The sequence below is a fragment of the Bos indicus x Bos taurus genome, chromosome 25 (genome assembly GCF_003369695.1).
Source record: "Bos indicus x Bos taurus breed Angus x Brahman F1 hybrid chromosome 25, Bos_hybrid_MaternalHap_v2.0, whole genome shotgun sequence".
In the NCBI taxonomy this organism is placed as follows: domain Eukaryota; kingdom Metazoa; phylum Chordata; class Mammalia; order Artiodactyla; family Bovidae; genus Bos; species Bos indicus x Bos taurus.
The window spans coordinates 4,241,033-4,261,816 of record NC_040100.1 but is presented as its reverse complement, the minus strand read 5'-3'; the positions used below and the strand labels follow the sequence as shown (position 1 = coordinate 4,261,816).

The 20,784-nt window shown below is 48.5% G+C and overlaps 1 protein-coding gene across 2 annotated transcripts; it reads left to right on the top strand.

Annotated features, from left to right (window-relative positions):
* Positions 1-1,485: 1,485 nt before the first annotated feature.
* Positions 1,486-20,489, top strand: RAC1 (Rac family small GTPase 1). Of its 2 annotated transcripts, XM_027527525.1 has the most exons (7): positions 1,486-1,765; positions 10,512-10,583; positions 12,915-13,032; positions 16,344-16,400; positions 17,748-17,810; positions 18,516-18,675; positions 18,871-20,489. In XM_027527525.1, the coding sequence occupies exons 1-7, from the start codon at positions 1,731-1,733 to the stop codon at positions 18,999-19,001; spliced, it is 636 nt and encodes a 211-aa protein (XP_027383326.1). In that variant the 5' UTR covers positions 1,486-1,730; the 3' UTR covers positions 19,002-20,489. The 2 variants fall into 2 exon arrangements, with proteins under 2 accessions (XP_027383326.1, XP_027383329.1); XM_027527528.1 differs by lacking the exon at positions 16,344-16,400.
* The last annotated feature ends 295 nt before the right edge of the window (positions 20,490-20,784 follow it).

Here is a 20,784-nt window from a genome sequence, read left to right as displayed (position 1 = left end):
GAACATATCCTTGGAAGTAACTCCCTTGGAAGATCCATTATCAAAGAGGGTAAGAGGAGTGTGAACTGGTTATCACCTTGCAAGAGGACAAGGCAGCAACACATATCAAAGCTTTAAAAAACATTCACCTGGGTCTTCCATGGTGGCTATGACTCTGTACTCCCAATGCAGGGGGCCTGGGTTCGATCCCTGGTAGGGGAACTGGATCCCACAAGCCGCAACTACGACTCTGCAAGCTGCAACTAAGACTCAGCCCAACCAAATAAATAAATAAATAATTTTAAAATATTAAAAAACAAATTCACCTCTATTAGCCCAGTAATTCTATTTTTTCGGGAATGCGTCTAAAGAAACAAAGCTATAAAAAGTCTTGTATAAATACCTTCATTCCACCATTCATTATCAAATAGGGACAACTGGACTGTCCCGTAGCAGACAAATTGGTTAAATTAAGACACAGGAAGGCGGAGGATTCTACTGAGAAGGAAACAACAACCCACTCCAGTATTCTTGCCTGGGAAATCCCATGGACAGAGGAGCCTGGTGGACTACTATCCATGGGGTCTAAAAAGTCAGGCATGATTTAGGGACTGAAGCAAACAGCCATAGGCACATGTGCATAAAGGAATGAAAAGTAAGCAGCCATGAAAAATGTTCTAACAATGATTCAGTATGACTTTCCAATTTTGCTTAAAACAGAATACCAAAATATTCGTACTTTAACGGTCTGCTAACAGGTCATTATCTCCAGAACTTGGTGCAAAGCAGTAGGAAATAGTAAACGCTCAAGGCATGAAAAACAATTATTAGAAAATATATATGCAAGGGAGGAAAGTTCAACATATTTTTGGCTTAATGAATTTAGTTATCTTTGACTAATGGCGTGGTGTATGGTCTTCTTTATATTACTAGGTCTCAAATTTTCTAGGACCGTGTCATCACCTAAGTTACAGGGATCACATAATAAATGGATTTGATTCACTGATGGCTCAGGTAATAAAGAATCTGCCTGCAATGCAGGATCCCCCGGGTTCAATCCCTGGGTCAGGAAGATCCCCTGGAGAAGGGAATGGCTGTCCACTGCAGTATTCTTGCCTGGAGAATCCCATGGACAGAGGAGCCCGGCGGGCTACTATCCGTGGAGTCGCAAACGATCAGACACTACTGAGCAACTAACACTTTCACCGCCCCTCAGATGGCCTCCCACAAGAGATGGTCAGGGGCTGGGAGAACCGGCTCGTGGGAGACAGGGTCCTCCTGGGGCTTGAACCTGGGCAGGTGGCGCGGGGTGGGGCCAGGACCGTAACCCGAGCGCACAAAGATGGCGGCAGGTCCACCCCTCCGAGCCCCGCGGCCGGCGGTCGGAGCCGAGCGTTGCCGAACGTTCCCGAGCGTCCCCCGAAGCCCAGAGGAGCCCGGGAGCCGCGCGGGCGGGAGCGGCCCCGCCCCGGAGCCTGGGAGCGGCGGCGCCGGCGCGGGGGAGGGGAGGCCGGATGTGAGTGGAGCGGCCATTTCCTGTTTCTCTGCAGTTTTCCCCAGCTTTGGGTGGTGGCTGCCGCTGGGCTCCGGCGTTCCGTCGGCGGAGGGCGAGGCGGCGTGGACAGCGGCCCCGGCACCCCGCGCCCTGCCGCCCGCAGCCGCGCGCCCGCCCGCCCGCTTCTCCCCGAGCTCGCCGCCTTTCTCCTCAGCGCCCGGCCGCCGCCGCCGCCGCGGCCCAGCGAGCGGCCCAGATGCAGGCCATCAAGTGTGTGGTGGTGGGAGACGGGTGAGTGCGCGCGCCGGGCCGGGGGTCGAGTGCCGCGGGCTGGGGCCGGGCGGCGGGCGGGCGGGCGCCGCGGGTTCGCCTGGGGCCCGGCCGGGCCTCTCCCGGGCCAGGGGCGCGGGGCGGGGGGCGCGAGCCGCCACCCTCCTCAGGACCCGGCGGCGCGGGCCTGGTTCCGGCTCGCTCTCTTTTTTTTTCGGTGGGGGAGGGAGGGAATCGGCGATCGGCGGCGAGAGGGAAAGTGAACTCCACCCTCCCGCTTTCTCCCGGGCCGCTGACCGCCCGGCAGAACTCGGCCCGCGCCGCCACCCACCCTCATTTGCCTGAAGATTGGGTGGGTTCAGGGAGTTGCCTTTCTTTAAAAAAAAGAAAAGAAAAAATAGAATCCTCTCTTGGTTTTCCCAATAACCTCTCGAGCTGCATTGAGACCTTCCGTGGGTCCCGGCGGTCTCTGGTCGGTCGTATTGGAGGAGTCTGTGCACGCACGGGCTGGTGTGGGGACCCTCAACTGATTTACCAGGGGGTGCCTTCCGCTGGTACTTGGACACTTTTCTGATTATTTAAAAAGTGACTGTTGGCTATTAAGGTGGAGAAACTTTTAGGATTTCTAGCTGCGAGGAACTGGGTGTGATTAAGACTGTTCCTTTCTCTGAACGTGATGGGATCATTAAAAAAAAAAAAAAAAAAAAACTTGGTCTCTGCTTCATGCATTAGGTATGGGATGTCGCAGAACAGGCTCCCTGAGCCGGGCTGCCCTGTGACTCAAGGCATGTCTTTTCATTACTGTCTGTGGTGGATCCAGGCCCTCGAGGAAGACAAGACTTGTCTTATGCAGTTTTTTTTTCTCCCCTTGAAACAAGAATCTCAGTGTGATCCCAGCAAAATTGTGCGTCTCAGCATTGCTCGAGTTAGAGGAGCGTTAACAAGGAGGCTCCAAGAGTTACTACCAGTTGCAACAAAGTCAGAATGCAACTGGCACCTATTTGGAGTCTTGTAAAGTTGAAGAGAGAGTTGTGGAATCCCTGTTCCCCAAACTTGTCATTAGGGTCGATGGTGCTTTTATGCTTCTGGATGAAGTTACCAGATCTCGGTTTCTTGAGATGGTTGTAAATTAGACATTTGAACTTGTTTCTGTATCTAATTCAGATCCTTGAACACAATCAGACAACTGATTTTTTTTAAAAAAGATGCCTTCTGTATGGTTTGTCAGGCTCACAAATGTGAAAGATTATTAACACTTCATGCTTCTGTCAAGATAATCAGAAATTGTAAGTTTCTACATAGAAATATGTATGGTGCTTGTTCTTTTTTTAACTCATTGAAAGAAAGCTTTAATTTTGCGGGGGTGGGGGTGGGGAGGATGTTCAGTTAATTGGTTTAAGGGTGAAATCACTAAATTCATTTAAGTGATGTTTTGATCCTTCTGCTCCTGAAGTATAGCATATGTCATTGTCTTAGGAACATTGTAAATGACACGGACTTCCTTTAAAAGTTAGAAAATGCAGGATCAGTAATTCATGCCAGTTTTTAAAAAAGTCAACTCGCTGATAATCCATGATCTAACCCTAGAATATAATCTTTGAAAGATTTAAAAACACAAGAAATACCAGCACAGGGTGTAGTCAGTGTACTCAGTCATAGGTGCAGGTTGTGGGCCTCTCTGTTTCCATCGGCCTGTTTATCTGGTCAAATACTTGTTGAATGCCTCCTGTGGGATCAAATCCCCACCTCACCACTTGGAGGGGAACCCTGAGCAGATCGCACATCCCCCAAGAGAGGTGCCTCAGGGGGAAATGTGAGGGTTCAGCAAGGTTCTGGATAGGAAGTCAGTGCCTCACAGGCGCCTGGCCCCTCCCCAGTGCTTAGTGAGGGCCAGATGTCAGTATTTCTTTATTATTGCTGTTTTTATCACTTGGAGGTACTGCTGTGCTCTGTGAAGAGAGTGTTAGGCATAAAACACAGTGGCCTTGAGTTTTCTGTCAGTTTTTTAAAAAGAATTATTTTTGTTTGTGCTGGGTCTTCTGTTGCAGTGAGGACTTTTCCCTAGTTTTGGGGGGAGTACTCTCCAGTCGGGGTGCTCGGGCTTCAGTAGCGGCTCCTGGACTCTCGAGCTCAGGCTCAGTAGTTGTGGCGCTTGGGCTTGGGTGCTGCGCAGCATGTGGGATCTTCCCGGACCAGGGATCGAACCGAGTCCTCTGCATTGGCAGGCAGATTCTTTACCACTGAGCTGCCGGGGAAACCCTCTCTGCCAGGTTTTCAATGCTGTGTTTGAACATTGATGTTGACATTAGAAGTGAAAGGTACCTTTATGAAAAAAAACCTTGAGCTGTGTTATCAATACTTTAAATTATTGGTGAACATAGAGCAAATATTGCTTCAGTGAACAATCTAGATAGTACTTTTTCCACCAAAAATATTTTTTTTTCTGCTTTTGTCTGAATAAAATATATTCCTTGTAGGAATATTTTGTTAAAAAACTGTTGAAGCTGTAAAGTGCAGGTCTAAATTTTGTGAGGGGAAGAAGTTGCTTAATGTTGTGGAATTTCAGGCAATTGGGGCAGTTTATAAACAGGGAAGGCAAACTCGTTGAGGTTCCACAAATTGCAAGCTTCCTTATTTTAAAAATGTTCTTGGGAATTATGGTTAAAGGCTGTGTCCTAACTGTATTATAATTAGCACCAATTAGCCTATATTCTTCTAATGGATTATTTTCTGTACAGCAATTCAGTTGGTATTGAGTATAAAATGTGAGATAAGTTTTGATACTTTTTAATTCTGTTCATTGTTCCATGAAGCCTGAGTCTGTCCTTCTGAACACAGGTTTTGTGACTAATTTGGGGGACCTCTGTCCCTCAGTTTTCACTCAGCTTTACTTGGGTGAGACAGCATCTCATATTCAAATATTTATGAATTTTTAATTGTGGTTTTTTTTGACTGTTTAATTTGGGGCTGGGGGTGAGTGACTTGACCCCTCCCCCCCCCCCCCCCCCATTTTATTCCAGATGGCGCTAGAGGTCTATCCAGCGCAGTGTCTAATTTAGACATTGCTATCCAGGAATTTTTTTAGTTGAGCTTGATAAATGCCTTCCATGATGTCATCTTGATAGGAATGTACACTACTGGCTCCTGCCCACTGCATTGAACAAGCAGCTGTGGCATGATCCATGAGTTTCAGCTCTTCTTGAATTGCCTTTGTGTGTTTTTATCCCAAATTTACGTTTAGTATTTGATCTTGGTTGGTACAATTATATTGTATTATAATTTTTTTTTTAAATTTCAGATGACAATGCCAGCTAAATGTTTGGGGTTAGGTTCAGTGGAAGAGTGTCCGGAGTCCGTTTTGAGAAACCTTAAAGCCACTGTTTATATTGTCTTTGGCATTAGTCAGCTGTGTCTTTGTACTTTCTCACCTCTGCATCACCAGGAAGCTCTAACTTGTAATTGTAGTCTTCCTGTAAAGGGGGTGTTTTACCAGGAATTCTGCTCCCAGGCCAGTTAGCACATATCACCAGATGGGACTGTTTTCTCCAACTTCTTAATATGAAAAATGTCAAACATGGAAGAGTTGAAAGAATAATAATGCGTTGAACACTCACATACCCACCACTTAGATTCTGTAATCAACAGTTTGCTCTGGTCTTCTCATGGGAAGTTGTTCCCATTTGGGGGCAATAAGTTTAAGAGGATTTGATAACAGAAGTTGATTTTGGAAGGAGAATGGGGGTAATACACAGATATGAATTCCTGATTTTGAACTCTGCATGTTTAGCTACCCCAGGGTTAGGCTGGATGGTTCTAGGACATTCTCTAGTAATGGCTGCTTCAGATTCAAGCTCTATGAGAGGCGACATCTTCAGCTTTGAGTGTTCTAGTAACTTCAGTGTTCAGCATCTGAACTTTTTGGAGTCTCTGTGGTGATAACGACTGGCTTTCTGTTAGTTGGTTGAGATGTCTCCTGTTGGTGGCAGGACGTCAGGGGCATTGCAGCTAGGGTTTTGTGTTTTGGTAACACTAAATTGTGCTATTAATTAATACAGTTTCTGAGCTTACTCTCTGGGTAATTATACATTTAGGATTAGTGTTAAGAGTCCCCAAACCCCATTTCTCAGCATAAGTCGAGGACTTTCATTCAGGGTCTTTCATTAATGCAATAAGTATTAGTATATTATATATTTGATACTTAAAATCCATGATCCATCCTGTTCTGTTAATTTGTTCTTAAGATCTTAGGTATTCTTAGGGGTCCCGGGATTAGAAGGTGGTGAGAAGGAACGAACTTCCTGTTATAAATAAGTGCTGGGGATGAAATGCAGCAAATGATAGTTAACAGTGCTATACCTTATAGACGAAAGTTGTTGAGAGAATAAATCCTAAGAGTTTCCATCAAAAGGAAAAAATGTTCTGTTTCTTTCATGCTGGGTCATTAAGAGATGATGGACGTTCACTAACCTACTGTGGTAATCAGTTCCTGATGTATAGAAATTAAACACCTTAAACTTACATAGTGCTGTGTGTCAATTACACCTCAATAAAACTGGGGGAAAAGATCTAGGTACTTTCAGGCAGCAATACAGGTTACTTATTTAGGTTTACAGTAGTCATTGGAGAAATCTGGTTTTTCTGTCTTACTGAGAGACCAGTGGGTGTTTTTTAAAGCAATGCAGAATCTTCTTGTTTTTGAGTTTCCTGGATTTTTTTTTTTTTTTGGCTGTTCCAGGCAGCATGTGGCGATCTTAGTTCCTGGATCAGGGATGGAACTCGTGCCACCCGGCAGTAGAAGCCAAGTCCTAACCACTGGACCACCAGGGATCGTCCATCCCTATTTTCATGGGAGGAAATTGCCAGTGTTTCCAGATTTATTGATTTTACATGCTTAAATGTACTCAGTTCCCCTTAGATTAAAATGCTGTGGTGACTTGCTGTCACTTAGAACCTGGAAATAAGTATGTTCTATCTACTTGGTCAACTTTCTAGCCAGTATAAGAGCTAGTAGCAGTTGTGATTGTCACAAGTAAGTAAAATAAGATTCATGCTCCCTCTCCAGAGTTACAGCATTTTTCACAGATTAAAAAGAAAAAAATAAGAGGGGAAAAAAGATTAAAAAGTGAGTGAACTGAGCAGTTGTATGTATAAAATTGGAAATTCCAAAGTAAATAGTAGCTTCCAGAAATTCCGCAGCAGTGTCAAGTCAGAGACTAACCAGATACCGCTCCCATTCTTCCTGTGGAAGAAGCGTGACTCTGTCTAGAGCCGCTGTTGACTGTGGCCTGTAGCTTGTAGCATTTATTTGTGGAGTGTGTTTAACAGGATTGAATAAACACTAATGGGAGGTAAATAACCCTTTTCTTTCTCTTTTTCTCTGTTTTTAAAATTAAGTAAACATTTAAATCAAAAGTTGGACATGTACTTATTTAAAAGTCAGAACTTTATACTTTACTAATTTTCTTAGAGAATGCATGTTTATATCTAAAGGATGATTGGTAATAAAATTTCCAATTACTATCAGGTGATACCAGTACCTTGGGGTCCTTTACAGCTAAACCTTTCAAAAGATGAAGCCTCAGCTGAAGATCAAGTTTCAGGAAAGGAGATTTTGACGTATTTAAAACAATTGGTGTTTGTAATGGCTTTGTTCCTCATACATACCAGAGCCTTAGGAGGGATCTAGAAGTGAAACTGTGATGCTTTTAACACAGCATTTAAAACCTTCAGAGCTGCTTCCTGTGACATTAAGAGGTGATGACTATTAACATTTTTACACAACAGCACTTGTAGTTTTGAAAAGATATTCACTCTTCATAGCCTTGAAGTGTGCTCTCTTCCTCAGCTGCCACTGTAGCCCCTGGCTGAGCTGTGTTTATCCTGCCTCCTGTCCTGGTAGCTCTCTGAACAGCCCGCTCCTCTGCACCCTAAAACCCCCGCCGTGGTCCAGGCCACAGCATCGGTTCCTGGAACACAGCGACAGCTGCTTCCTTGTTTTCTGCCCCCAGTCTCAGCTTCTTGAGTCTTCTTCCCACACTGCCCAGAGAGGCTTCTTCTGAAAATGCAAATCTAATGATTTCTTGGCAACTACAAATCTTCTGTCACTTCCCAAGTAGGATCAAGTTCCAGGTCTTGAGAAGAAATGACAGCCTCTTCAAAGTTCCCTCTGCCACTTCCCCCTTCTTTCTTCATCCTTCAGTTTTACTGGCCTTCCTGCAGTCTGGGCCTCCCTACATGCTGTGCTTTTGCCTAGAATGTTCCTTCCTTCCGTGTCCCACTCATCAGCCTCAGTGATGTTGCAGCCTCCTCTGCCTCCAAGACAAGGTTAGATCCCTGTGCTGTACCTTTCCAGAACATCTTTAACAACACTTATCACATCTAAAATGTTATGTAATGAACACGTGTTTCATTTTTTAGCTTACTAAAACTGCCTAAGTCCCATGAGATCCCCATGACAGTATCTTTAGCACCTAGTATACTTCCTGGCATACCATGCAGTTTGTTGGTGTAGACTGAAATTGAATCAGTGCTCACATAGTTTTGGGATGAAGTCGGTAGTTTTGCATTCATCTTACAGTTGAGAAAACCAAGGCATAAGGAAGTTGAAACTTAAAAAATTCAGCCAGTGAGTGGTAGAGTTGCCTGTGGGTCACACATCCAGGTAGTGACTTTGAATCTCATTCAGGTTCTTTTTTATTTGTTTTAACATTCTAAGCTTTTAACAAAATGTATGCCCAGTGAGTCATTTCTGTTTAGAAAGCCTTTAGGAGTTGGACAGCAGCCCCTGATGATGTCATGTTTGACTGTGAGGTCTTGGGGTGGGGGAGTTCCAGCTTTTGTTAAGTCTTAATAATGTTATGAGTGAAGCAAGTATTGGCAGGACCGCCTGGGCCTGTAACCTGCCCTTGTTGAGAGGTTTTTGCCTTAAGCTAAGAGTGTAAGGAAAATAGAAAAGCACTTAACTTCTTTATTGTTGTCCTAATTGATAGTAGTCGAGATCGAACAGCAAAGCCTTGGGACTCCAGCACGCCAGAGCGTCCCGTGGCCTTGGTGAGCCGCAGGGGCGCGCAGGGAGCCGGGCCTGTGAGGAGCTCTTGTTTGGTCAGTGAGGCCAGGGACTCTGAGAAGGCCCCAAGGCCACCGTGGGAGTGCTGTACAATTTGGAGGCTGTGTGTCTGCTAGGTATCTGCAGTGGCTCAGTGGTAAAGAATCCGCCTGCAATGCAGGAGCCGACGGGTTTGATCCCTGGGTCTGGAAGATCTTCTGGAGGAGGGCATGGCCACCCACTCTAGTATTCTTGCCTGGACAATCCCATGGATCGAGAAGCCTGGTGGCCTACAGTCCATGGGGTCGCAAGAGTCGGACACGACCGAGCAACTTGGCATGCACGCACCTGTTGGCTAATGGTGCAGTGATCAACTTTACGTTTAGGTGGTTTTGTTGGTCAATTGCTAATTCCTACTCTTTTGTGACCCCTATGGACTGTAGCCCGCCAGGCTCCTCTGTCCATGGGATTTCCCAGGCAAGGATACTGGAGTGGGGTGCCGTTTCCGCCTTCAGAGGGTCTTCCTGACCAGGGGATACCCCTCTCAAGTGTTTGGGAGCCTTTCCTCACCTCCCTGGTATCCTGTGCCGGCTTGCAGCTGTGTGTGGGAGGCCCTCCTGTGTTCCTACGCTTTTCTCTGCTAGTTCTTTGCACAGCTGTTTGGGAGATTTACTCCACCGTCCCTGAGCCCTTCATTAATCTGTCTGGAACATAGTGTGTTAACTGCTTGCTCCAAAAGTTTATGGTGAGATTTGAGGGTGGGGGTGGGGAGGAGGCACAGGAATGCAGATGAATTAGCAGGCAGTGGTGTGTGGTATGGGTGACTAAGCGCTCTCTTTAGAGACCTGGCCTCTCGGCCGGCCAGGGGGAAGGCTTGAGGGAGGCGGCGGGGTTTGAGCCGCCCCTCAGAGGCAGCAGGCTGCAACAGTGGATGGACGTTTGAGAGGAGAGCCGTGTCTGCATGTTAGTATTCATCGGAATAACTTGAGGGTAGATTTGCAGATTCTTTTTTTTAAATTAAATTTATTTTAACTAGAGGCTAATTACTTTACAATATTGTATTGGTTTTGCCATACATCAACATGAACGCACCACGGGTGTACACGTGTTCCCAATTCTGAACCCCCCTCCCACCTCCCGATTTGCAGATTCTTGATGAAAGCCTTCTAGAGGTGTTCGCAGAAGAGACTTGTTTACTTTTTCATTTTATTTATTTTTTATTGATTTATTTGGCTGTACCAGGTCTTCGTTTCGGCCCGCAGCATCTTTAGTTGTGGCATGTGAACTCGTGGGTGCAGCACCTGGGATCTAGTTCTCTGACCAGGGGTCGAACCCAGGCCCTGCGCAGGGGCAGCACTGAGTCTTAGCCACTGGACCACCAGGGAAATCCCAAGACTTCCAGTTTAAAAACACCGTTCCTCTTGAACCTTGTGCTTACCAACAACTGTTTTCTCGACAACCAGTGCAAACACCTAGAACTGAAAACAATGCGAAGCCTCCAGACGCTGCCCTTCTGAGTAATTGTAGTTTGTTTGCTTTACATGTCAGGATAAAAATAGTATTTAGTAAAAGGTCTTAGAAACTGTCTTCTTTAATGTTTTAGTATTTGATGTATACGTCCTGATTTTTCTGTAAGTTATTTTCACTGAATAATGAAAGCTCAGATTGCACTTATGTTGACTAAGGAACTTAACATCATTTTTTTTTTTCCTGTCTCTATAGAGCTGTGGGTAAGACTTGCCTCCTGATCAGTTACACTACCAATGCATTTCCTGGAGAATATATCCCCACTGTGTAAGTATCCTGAGTTAACCCAGGATTAACTTGTCAGTGATATGTGTGGTGTTTTTTTTTTGGATTCCATTGACCTTTCTGCTCTGCCTTTCTAAATCCTTAAGTGAAGAGGGGTGGTTATTTTCCTCTCAATCATTGAGGTCTAATTATAAGGTATTTGAACTTTTAAGAAATAACTTTATCTTTTTTTAATATAGTTTCTGCATGATGACAAAGCACACAGCTTTCCTAATTGATTTTCAGATTTTAGGAAATGAAAGTTAAACTACCTTTGAAGTTCAGAGACTGGATAGTGTAAGAGTTTCAGATAAGTGGCTTTCTGTGTAAAGGGTCAAGGAACTGGAACAAAGGGTCTTTTATGGTTTAATTGGCCTTTGCTGGCGAGCAGTCCAACGGTTACATGTCATTGTTGACTTTTGGGCTTTGGAACTGAAACCAGGGTGTGTGTGGGGTGTGGCTGTGGGGGGGGTGTAGGCTGGGGGGGCGGATGGGAGGACCAGCTGCTGAGCTGCCGGGTCCCTTTTTGGCAGCAGACTCGGTGGGGACGGAAAAGGGCCTCTCTGCTGATAGTCGCCAGGGAGCTTCCAGGCTGTGCCCGGGCCGGGGCCGGGATCCTCACCGCCCGCTGGGGCAGAGGCGCTCCGTTTGCACGGTGCCCACCTCAGCACCGCACTCAGCCTAAGCGTCCTGTGTGTGTGGGTGTAAGTGGAATCAAACTGTCCAGAATTTGTGGCAGGACTTCCCTCGTCTCCACATGTAGGTAGAGCTGTAGATGACTCGGAGGTCCTGTGGTGGGCCCGACTCCAGTCACTTGCAAACAGTGCTGTGCACACATCGTTGCCCACGTCTTTGTGCACACGTGATTGTTGGAGGAACTGCGGCGAATCAGAAGGAGTGGGATGTTTTAAGCTTCAGGAGATGCTGCACGGTTGCTATTCCAAATGCTGTCACTCTGAGCAGCGGTGACGGAAACAGCCCTTTCCTACCACTGTGGTGAACGTGGGCTGAAAACAGTGCCCGCGTTATTTGCATTTCTGGTCACCGGTGAGGTTGAAACCTCGTGTTTCCTGTCCATGCGTAATCTTGTGTGAATTGCCGGTCAAAATCCCTTGCTTATTGTCCCACTGGAAATTCTCTGTACTGATGGAACTTCTGTGTGTGAAAAATACTTATCCCTCTGTCTCTCACTTGTCTTTGAACTCATAATATTCTCTGCATTTTTATATAAATATGCCATTTCTCCCTCTTCCCTGAGTTTAATGTCTTACTAAAAAATATTGCCTAGTTTCCCCTCCCCTCAAGGTTTTCTCGCTCTAGTCTTTATCTTTCATTCACCTGGAGTTTATTTTTTGGTGGCGAGAGGCAAGCACCTGATGCTTTTTTCAGGTTCTTACCCCATTTTTGTACCACTTACTGAATAATATTTCCTCTTCTCACTGAAGTGGAAGTACAGCATGTTTTTTCATACATCCTTTTCTGTATGAAAGCAGGTTTGGTCATGAACTTGTATAAATCACACTGGAACCTACTCAGACCATGACTTTGCTGTCACAGTGTAGTAAGATCCTAAGCTTTAGTCTTAAGTATGTGAAAATCAATTCTGGGACCTGACTTTAAAGGCTAATACATTGCGTTCTGCTCGGCAGGTGCCCCGTTCACCTTGCAATCCCAGGTGTCCGTGAACTACTCCATGGCACTCAGCGTAATTTTTTAATGTCCTCCTTATTTCTCCCCGTCAGCCTATAGGCTTTCTGGGCTTCCTCCTATTATAGGTAATTCATTTGTGTGTAGCAGCCTCAAATTAATTTAAACCCATGGTGAAACTTTGAAAGCGTTACCCAGTAGCTTCTCGGATCCGATTTGCTTTGTGTTAACCCTGCACACAGGTCTTAGGGTGGATTACCAAGGCTCAGCTGGGGACCAGCCTCCACCCAGGTCAGGGGTGCAGGGGCTGTTCTGGAAACACGGCCAGTGCAGCCCTGCTGGGGGCCCCTAACTGAGGGCGACCCTCGTGTGCACGGAACACCCAGCCCTTGGGGTTTGGATACTTGCATTTCTTCCTGGGGAGAGACCTCAGTGTCCTCTTCATCATGGGCAGGCGGGTTTCTGATGCCGACAGAGACCTGTTCTGGTTAAATTCAGTAGCTCGTGCTTGTGTCTCAGTGGTGCCCCCACACCCCAGCTCCCGTTTCCCTCCACTGCGCGCCTGCCGGCGGGGCCGGGCATCCTCTGGCCTGGCCGTCCGCCCTCGCGGCCCTGCCCAGCCCCGCTCAGCCCCAGGGGTGCCTGGCTCCTTGGCCGGAGGTTAACCGTTTTCCCTCTGTTCCGCAGCTTTGACAACTACTCTGCCAATGTCATGGTGGATGGAAAACCCGTGAATCTGGGCTTGTGGGACACAGCCGGACAAGAAGATTATGACCGATTACGCCCCCTGTCCTACCCGCAGACAGTAAGGAGCCTGAATGATTTTAGAGTGTCCTTTACACGTCCTCACGGTTTCATTAATTCATACCACCTCTCGATTTGCCTATATTGCCATCTTTTGGGTATCCGAGTAATAACAAATAGCGTTGAACTACTTCAGTAGTGAGTATCTGCCTAGATGCGAACCGGGGCTTCGTCTGCTTGTTTGTGCGCTTTGCGTGTCCTCAGTATTGGCTCTGGTGGTGTGCAGTGTGCATTCTCCCGTGCCATTTTGGCGTAGCCATGCAAAATAGGTGCTGTTAGGTTTTGGCAAAGCTATTTTAAGAGCAGTTAGCTTCCAGATTAGTTTGCTTTGTGACAGTTCTGTGCCACAGAAGCAATTGAGCAGTGAAGATGAAGGCTTCTTTAGATCAAGTTAGTGACTAATCCTATTGATTTAATAGTTTTTCTATAAAATATATTTTTGCAGCTTTAGAACCTAAATCTTCTTAAGTAAGTGGAAGTTTCAGTTTTATAACGTGTCTGCTGTGTCCAGTCCGACAGCCGCTAGCTTGGGCTTGCCTGCACATCAGCTAACTAGCTGGTCTCTCTACCGGCTGCTTACAGTTAGGCCAGTAAGCTGGTGGACATGTGGTCCAAAGCCAGTTTTCTCTAAATAAGCAGTTGTCTTACTTGTGCTATTTCCTTCTTGTTACATGTCTCTCCTTTGTGTTAAAAGTGCTTTTAAAGACAACTTTGTGACTACCTGGACGGGGAAGTTTGCACAGAGGCAGCTGAGCAAATTCTTGGGCTTCAGATCGCACCCTCCGAGCTGTGTCAGGGTGGGTGTCTCCACCTTGAATCCTGCCCTGCTCCGTTGCAGGCTTGGTGAGGCGGAGCCCTTGGGACAGTCCCGGGCATGTGTCTGCCTTGGGCTCCTCCCTGTGCTTGCGCAGCTGTGCTGGCGGAGCCGGAGGCCCCCTTGGTTCCCAGGTGCCTCCAGGAGGGCTCAGGATCAGGGAGACGTCCCCCAGAGGGCCGGCCTCCACCTCGAGACTGATTGAAGTATCCCTTTGTTCTGAGGAGTGTGAGTGAAAAGAATGAATTCATTCTAGTCTACCTGCCCAAAGCTTGTTTTCTCGTGTTTGAAATATGGCTGTTTCTAAGCAGAAGTCATCGTCTTTCCCATTTACTTTTCTGATAGAGGAATCGTCAAGGACAGTTTCTTAGAGCTGTAGATTTTTGCTGATTGTTCTTTATCTGAGTTCCGGGAACAGTGGTCAGCAAAGATCAAAACCATAAACTGGGAGGCTTGAATTGGCTGGCTTTTCAGATAATCTGTGAGTAAAAGTGAACTGTGATTATGTGTTAAAAATGAGCCAGTAATCACCAAAAAACTTTGAATTCTTCAGTACATTTAGCAAAGTACTTATACCAAGTGGCTCCTTGCTGAGTCCAGATTTCAGTGGGATTTGCATTGAGTGGTAGAGTAGGCCGCTTGGCTTGCTTAGTTGCTAAGTTGTGTCTGACTCTTGCGACCACATGGACTACGTAGCCCGCCAGACTCCTCCGTCCATGGAGTGGTTGCCATTTCCTTCTCCAGGGGTAGAGTAGGATCCTCAATCAACTGGATCCCATCTGGAAGGTGGGAGGTCACTTCTGAGAAAGGAGAACTGCCTTCTGTGACTCAGGGCGTCCAGGGATGGGTGTGGCCTCTTTCTCGGAGGCAGTCAGTCGCAGTGAGTCCAAGGTGATCTGGCAAGATTCGCACTGTGTGTGCTGAGCACGCTAGATCAGTGACCGATGGAGTCAAGCTTCGGTGAGTGCGGCCTGAAAGCCAAGCGGGTGTTGTCCTCCTGGGGCCTGGACTTGGACCTCGGGAGGGTGGTGGGCCACTTCCTGTGGATGCCTGCATCGCAGTGTGTGACCCCTCGCTTAGGCGCGGGGGACGAGCCCCCAGCTGGTTGATACAGCTTGGCCTGCCTGACTCCTTGGAGGATGAGCAGGTTGTGTTGGTTACTGAGGGGGAGCCCCTGAGTGCTAGATACTGGGGCCTGAAAGGTCTTCCTTTGGGCTGGGTGTCCTGCCAGAGGGAGCTGAGGGCCAGCTCAGCTGGCTGGAAGTGGCAGCCTGGCACTGGATTTAGTCTTGGCAAAGAGAAACCTCTGAATTTGGTACTAAATGACCCCTGGTCTCTGGTTTGGCTGTTCGTCCTGTAGGCCTGTCTCTGGCTCATCCTCGAGTCTGCCCTGACCCACTCGGAAGGGCCAGCGGGACACTTGAGCCTTAGTAGTCTGAAGCGCTGGGCTTTCTTCCAGCCGTGTTTGGGCTGCAGGCAGAAAAAGGAAGGAGGAAGGAGCAGGCGGATGGCATCGTGTTAACTAATGTAGGACGGAAGGCATCTCTCCATCAGAAAGATGTTCTGAAGAGTGGGAGAGGGTAGGGCAGATGTGGCAGAGGGTGTTTTGATGCCGAGTAGTTGGAGCCGACCCCGTGAGTACCCGCATCATTGCGAAGCTTTGGCGTCACGTCCAGGCTTTGCGAGGACCAGGCTTCCGAAAGAGCCTGTAGAGTAAATGAGGGTAGTGAGAGAAACTAACGTTCGCTCTAGATTGTAAATCTGAGAAGAGTGGGGGAGATGAAATTATAATAGTTGTCTCAGTTGCCTTTCTTTTGATTCGAGAATTCCAGGTTCTTTGTTGCTGGAGAGCAAGTCTTTGCGTTTCTACGGGAACAGAGGAGTGAGTTGAAAGCTGGTGATAAACACGGCAGTGCGGTCGCTTCCGGGTGGGCCCGCCATGTGCTCAGGACAGCAGCGCTGTTCTTTCAGCAGAGCAGGTCCCTGGATTCAAGCTGCACCCTGCGAGGTCGCATCCCTCAGACCCGGCCACCTTCTGGAACAGTGTCCCGGCTGGGAGGCCTGCTGTACAGATGGGCACTTCTGCTGGCTTCAGCTGGGCTCGTGTCCGAGAACCTGGCCTGGGAGCTTGGAGGGTGTGCAGTCACTCTCGGGCGCCCTTGTTGAGGGAAGGATGCCCCTTTCACACTGAGCAGAAGCTGGGGCTTGGTGGGCACCGTGCCGGTTCTGTGGGGAAGGAGCCTCTCGGTGTGTCCCCCACCCAGGATTTCCTGTCCTGGGTCTCCCCGTCTCTGACCTTCCCGAGCACCTTGTGCCCCGTGGGCCAGGGCGACGAAGCGATTCAGCGGCGCCTGGCCTCACGGGTGCTGTGCATCAGCATGTGCTTTAGGTCCCTTGGGAGGGTCGAGACAGGATTTGGATGAAGAATAGGTAGCGGGTTATATTGGCTTTCTTCTCGCTTTTTACTAAACTCAAACAAAGTTCTCGTGCATTACTAGGTTGGAGAAACGTATGGTAAGGAAATACCTTCCAGGGGCAAAGAGAAGCCGATTGCCGTATGTAAAACTTTCGATCGACTTCAAGCTTTATCTCTTCTCTCGGTTCACTTAGTTTTCCTAGGATTTCTTGTTGAGCCTCACACTCCTTGAGTGCTTTGTTTGATCTACTCAAGGTGGGGGGTTTGCGGGACAGCCTGCCTTCTGGTTGCAGTCCAGCAGTCTGGGAACTGCCTCCTGCCCCTCCTGAGGGCCAGGTGGGGTGTTGAGCAGGGCCCCCTCCGGGGAAGGGGTGCGGAGGCCCCCGCTGCGGCTCACCCAGCCCCAGCGCTTGGCGGGAGCAGGACTCACCCATGCGGGCGCTCCTTCCTTCCTCCCGCTTTGGTGTCCGGTGCGGGGCCTGTGGGGCGCGGCTGCGTGCTGGGGAGCTTACCGTCCTGCTTGGGGGTGTCGTGATCAGCCCGGGTGGCGGGGACTCTCGGACACACTCGTGCATGCGCTGGCCTTTCGTGTTGTTGACGAGCAGCTCTTGTGGGTGCTCTTCCTTCCCTTTCAGGTGCGAGAGATCAACTGGATGAACAGGTGTTGGCGGGCACTGTGTCCATTCACCACGTAGCATGGTTTTCCAGGGCAATGTTTCATAAACCGGGCATCCTAGAAACTCTTAGGCATTTAGGGAGATACTTAAATTTCACTTTTTGGGGAGCCATGCCACGTGACGTGCGGGGTCTTCGTTCCCTGACCGGGGATCAGACCCGCGCCCCCCACAGTGGGAGTATGGAGTGCTGAGCATTGGAGCACCAGGATCGTCCCCAAGTTTAGGCCCTTCCACGATTCACTGCAGGTTCTCCAGAGGCCATGCTTGGCCTCAGGAGCCCTGACTGCCAGCGAGATGCCGCCTCCGCCCCAGACTGTCCTCCTGCCCGAGGGGCGCCCGGCCTTGGTGCCAGGGTGGATGGCAGTTCGTAAGAAGCAGTTTAACTGGAACCCTGTGACCTTGTGAAAATGTACTTAACATTGTGGTAGGGAGCTTAGTGAAAAAGGGACCATTTGTAGTAACGTTTTAATAGTATTGGTGTGGGACCCTGACACTTGACCTTGTCCCTGTGCAGGAACTGAGCGTCACGCTAATTCCGGTGGGAGTGGGAAGGGTGGGACAGAGGCCTCCTGGAGCCTGAGTAGCTGACCGTATTCTCTCCCCCTCTCCCCCACTCCCCTTCTCCCCTGACGGGCCCTTTGCGCGCTGGGTCTGGTCTGGGCGGCTGGCTGCGCTGGGGGGTGTCGGGAGCAGGCCGCCGTGCGCCGCGTTGCCCTGGGCTCGTGGTCCGCCCCCAGCTGCGCTGAGAAACAAAGCGCTTTCCTCGCTGTGGACTCTCCCCAACAGCTCCTTGTGTTTTATTTTTATAGGATGTATTCTTAATTTGCTTTTCTCTCGTGAGTCCTGCATCATTTGAAAATGTTCGTGCAAAGGTAAGTGGGATTTTTTAGGAAAATATTCAGTTACATAATGTCAGTCTTGGGAAGAAGTATTAAAAAGTAAAATACCATTTACTGATAGAAACTTTCAGTTACTTATTTCTACTGCTTAGGCAGATTTTGATATAGGTAATAGGTTTTTTAGGTGTATGCCTTGAGCACGCTGTGTGCTGAAGATTCAGGGTCTGATTCAGAGGTGCTGTGTTCCTAGTGAAAATAATGAAGCACTTGGAGTTGGTGTAATAAAAGTAATGTCCATACTTCATACTCGGGCATGTTTTATGAACTGAGTGAAGCTGGGAGGTGTGAGGCCCTTCAGTTGGGCCTAGGGGCGTGTCTGGTGGGGGTCATAGTGGCAGAGCTGAGGCCTGGGTTGGGATAGTTGTGTGCTCATCCTTTGGATGCAGGGGGATTTTGTGATGGCTTAGGAACTCCGCCTGTTTTACCAGAAACCAGGTGGCTGGGGGCGGTCCTCCCCGCTCTCGCTCGCTCTCTCACTGAGTAGAGCTGTCCAGGGGGGGTCCCGAGGCCTAGGCTGCTTTTCATGCCACAGCCAGGCAGTGATTCTAGAGGGGTGAGCCAGGCGGAGGGGGCGTGGTGATGGAGCAGGTGGTGAGCACAGGTGGGCCCCATGCGGTGTAGTTCAGACGAGCGGGTTCCTAAAGGAGAGTGGTGACTGGGTCCTGTCTCGGCTCCTAGTGGTACCCTGAAGTGCGACACCACTGTCCCAACACACCCATCATCCTGGTGGGGACGAAACTTGACCTGAGGGACGATAAAGACACGATCGAGAAGCTGAAGGAGAAGAAGCTGACGCCCATCACCTACCCGCAGGGCTTGGCCATGGCCAAGGAGATCGGTATGAGACCCCCATTGTCACAGATGCTTTCCCCGCTTTTATTTTTGTGGTGGAGGCTGGAGCCCACCTGGGGCAGTGGCGCCGGGGTCTGGCCTGCCTTCGGGACCGACTGGGCCAAGCAGGGCCCTCTGTGCTCAGGTCAGGGAGGGGGCGCCACTGCGCCCCGATCTGAGGGTGAGGCTGTGTTTCCCACAGGTGCTGTCAAATACCTGGAGTGCTCGGCGCTCACGCAGCGGGGCCTCAAGACAGTGTTTGATGAGGCGATCCGGGCTGTTCTCTGCCCACCCCCCGTCAAGAAGCGGAAGAGGAAGTGCCTGCTCTTGTGAACGTCGGCCCCCCACCGTCTGCCCCCAGGACCCTTTGTTTGCTTTGCTCAAACGGTGGAGCCTTCGCACTCAATGCCAAGTTTTTGTTACAGATTAGTTTTTCCATAAAACCGTTTTGAACCAATCAGTAATTTCTAGGTTTTGTTTGTTTAAAGTGTAAGAGTTCAAACTTTTCACATTCTATTAAAGTTCAGCCCTAAAATGACAAGCTTCCTTAAAGCCTTATTTTTCAAAGCCCCTATTCTTGCTCAGAGTTGCCAAAATACCCTGTGCACTAAGTTGCATTGTTGGGCTGAGAACACTACGCACTACGCTGTGGAAAGACCTTGGTCTGGAAGAGACTGTAGCTTTGGAGGTGGGAGGTGCAGAGCCTCGCTGGCGAGTTTCAGGCGAGAAGAGCGCGCACAGCCTCCTTGCTGAAACGCCGCAGTAACGAGTCATGGCAGCGGCCCACGTTCACTCCCTAACGCTGTACTGTACGTCAGAGCGCACGAGCCAGCAGCTCACTCTTTGGATCGGTCTTTTTGATTTTGTAGTGAGATTTTTAAAAACGAGTTCGTGTTTTAGCTTTTGTGAGATTCTGAACAGAACTCTTACCCCGTGCTCCCTGTGATGGAGTGTTCTGCTCTGTCCGTGGGTGCCCTGGGGTGGAGTGTGTGGAATACTTGTGATCAAAGAATGGAGACAGTATTTTGACAAAATGTGGAGATTAATTTACACTACACTGTACACGTAATCATTAAAACTATTAAAAGCATCACGGGTAAAAGTTTTAAAAGGTTAATTTCTGTCAAATGCGGTAGATGAAGAAAGGTCGGTATTATCAGTGAGTGTTTTCTTAAGCTTTTCCTTAAACCTGCCCACCCCTTCTGAAATTGGGCATTTAATCATCTCTGACCTGGTCATCCTCATAGTTGCTAACTTAGTAAGTGCTTTTCTTATAGAACTCATTCTTAATGAGCAATATGCCTCCTTGTATTATAAAATCTTTCTGAATATGCATTAGAAAATTTTTTTGTAGGTTAGTAAAAGTGCACTCCTGTTTTCATGTTGCTTTATTCAAAGCTAATAAGTGCTTTCCTTAGTTTTCTAGTAACTAGGTTATAAAAATCACGTGTTGCAGCTTTATGGTTTTTAAGATACTTCAGATATTCCTCAACTGTAAGCCTCAGCGTCACTGGCCAGATGACCGACACTGCCCCGTGAGTAGCGACACTGACCCCTCTGCCTCACCGCGTGCACACGCTTCCTGTCCTTGCCCTAACAATGTTCCTTGGGGTCTGAGGTTCCGCCAACCCTGTGCTCGTGCTAACGAAGTTCTGTACAACTTACCCACTGGCAAGAATACGAGCTTGGACCTTTCAACCACTAGAACAAAATTTTTTAAATTGACAGTTGCAGAATTGTGGAGTGTTTTTACATTGACCTTTTGCTAACGCGATTAGCAGTATGTTTTGCATGTATGACTTAATAAACCCTTGAATCATATGACTGGTAATACTGGAGTTCTTGAGAGCATGGGGAACCGCCCTCTGGTGTCTGCCTGCCTGCCTCACTGTAAAACCCTGGGTTGTTGGAGACGGTCGTGTTTTCATGCTGGGGGGACAGGGAGTGGTCCCTCCACGGGGAGAAGATGGAAGAGCCAGCAGACAAGGGGTGTTGAGGGATCTTTGGTTTCAGAGCTGGTGCAGGCCAGCGAGACTTGGGTGATGTCCACACGGGGATGCGGGTGGTGGCGTCTTGGGCCAGAGCTCTGGGCTGAAGGTGCTGGTGGTGAAACCAG